At 52.2% G+C, this 1,985-nt stretch overlaps 1 protein-coding gene across 1 annotated transcript; it reads left to right on the top strand.

The window, feature by feature from the left end:
* Window positions 1-323: 323 nt before the first annotated feature.
* Window positions 324-1,979, top strand: LOC109509796 (uncharacterized). The gene is made up of 2 exons (XM_019859649.1): window positions 324-494; window positions 695-1,979. The coding sequence occupies exon 2, from the start codon at window positions 707-709 to the stop codon at window positions 1,958-1,960; it is 1,254 nt and encodes a 417-aa protein (XP_019715208.1). The 5' UTR covers window positions 324-494; window positions 695-706; the 3' UTR covers window positions 1,961-1,979.
* The last annotated feature ends 6 nt before the right edge of the window (window positions 1,980-1,985 follow it).

Raw genomic sequence — 1,985 nt, forward strand, 5'->3', positions numbered from 1 at the left:
ACACACACACACACACACACACACAGACAGAGACATGAGGGAGTGCATCCAATTTGAGGACCTTCACCCCACTTAGCCTCCATTTGCCACACTTCCCTTTCATCCTGTGGGAGATAAATTAGTTGGCGGCATGAGGGGAGAGTGCTTTCAAGTATTTGGGTCAAAAACAAAACCTGGTGAGGGGGATGAGAGGCAAGCGAGGCAAACAAACAAAACTGCCTTTGCAACACATGGACTTTTCCCCACGTGAATCAATATTCCAGACCTCATCTCCTTTGTGAGCAAAGAGAAGAGCGAGCTGAAAAGACAGATGAGGCCGAAGGAGGAGGGCTGTGGGATGTCCGGTAAAGGATGGGGATTCTCATTGGCGGCTTGGGAAGAGATTGCTTGGAATTTGAGGCAAACCCGTGGAGGGGACACAGAAGAATCCTACAATCGGCAGTCTTCTCAGTCTTAGTCCAGTCACTGTGCGGATTCTGCTCCTATTAACTGAGGTAGGTTGCGTTTGAAAACACAATATGCTTGAACTTTTTAGGACGACTGGTAATTGCATTATTGTCCTACAACTATATTTGTGCTAGTTTTTTTTTTTTGTTTGTTTTCCTAATAGCATAGTCCAAATAACTTGGTCCCGGATCTGCTGTGGAGTATTTGACAGGAAGTTGACTGCATATGTTCTGTTTGTGTACTTTAGTATAACAGCGGAATGATGACCTCCAAGTCGAAGTGGCTGATTGTAGTCCTGCTTCTGCTCAATGAACAAGCACTGTGCAAGGTGCAGCCTTCTCCGCGTGGAATTCTTAGAGCAGGCGGGACGGGCCGAATAGATCCACCAACGCAGCCACAATTTGGTCTCCCCGTTGCAGAAGAGCCAGATTCTGAATCAACTCTTAGACCTGCAGAGAAGCGCCTAAATTCAGCCAAACGTATGGTATCTCTCCTCAAAGCGAAGCTACAAGGCTCGATTCCACATCTCTCCAGTGTGAGGAATATAAGCTGTGGGGAGCTGCTGTCAGCCAGCGGTCTTGATGACCCTTTCTCTTCCAAGTTCCCACAGGAGCTTCTGGGTCTGTCCTTGGTGCCAGTACTGGTGGTGGCTGGCTGCCCGCAGGAGGCGCACACGCTTGTGGTCAAGCTGTATGGCTCGCTGGGCGTGGCCGATACCAACGAACTCCTCCTTGAAGTGGAAGACTTGATCCAGAGGAGAAAGTCACCATCTGAAGCGAAAACATCCACTCAGGAGAGTGACCAAGCAGAGCGCCACCTAGATGCCGTCATGTTTAACATTCAGCAGCTGGCCACGGTGGGAAAGGGTTTAGGACGAGCGAAGCCGATGCAAAATTGCGACGGTTGGACCAGGGTTAATGGAACCATGCTGCTTGGAGTCGTTGTCCAGGATGCTAACAGCGGGCTGGAGAAGGCCATGGACACCTGTGAAAGGATGGGGGTCATGTGCGCCGGGGTCACAAGCGGTGGGCTCCCCGGACGATATCAGGCGGTGTTCAAGAAAGGCAGTCGCATCCTACCCTCGCAAGCCACCGACTGTTGGATCCGTCAGTGTTACGCAGAGCTTTCATCCACCGGCGCCTCTGCTCGACGGCTGCGACGCGGCCTCCGGGGGACGTGCATCAACCAAAATGAGGAGCGCGTGTTCAGAGTGATGGAGTGGATCCCTGCAGTCAGCACCCTCTACAACTTGGGCACGGCTGTTTACTACGCATCGGTCAACTGCTCCGAAACGGCCAAAGAAAGAGCCGTACTCACCGCCGTGGACCTCGGGACAGACGCCCTCATGGTCGCCACGGGTGGCACCGCCGGTGTGGCTGGTTATGCACTCGGTGCCGGTGTCAAGACAGGCGTCAAGGCTGGGGTTAAGTACCTACTAGGCTCCTTGAAGCATGAAGATGATGTGTTGGTCAACCAGTCCAGATGGGAGGAGGGTGTCTTTACTGTACAGTAATCTTAATGAACCACGCCAATCGTCA

This window comes from Hippocampus comes, unplaced genomic scaffold (genome assembly GCF_001891065.2).
Source record: "Hippocampus comes isolate QL1 unplaced genomic scaffold, H_comes_QL1_v1.1 C17026795, whole genome shotgun sequence".
Lineage (NCBI taxonomy): Eukaryota > Metazoa > Chordata > Actinopteri > Syngnathiformes > Syngnathidae > Hippocampus > Hippocampus comes.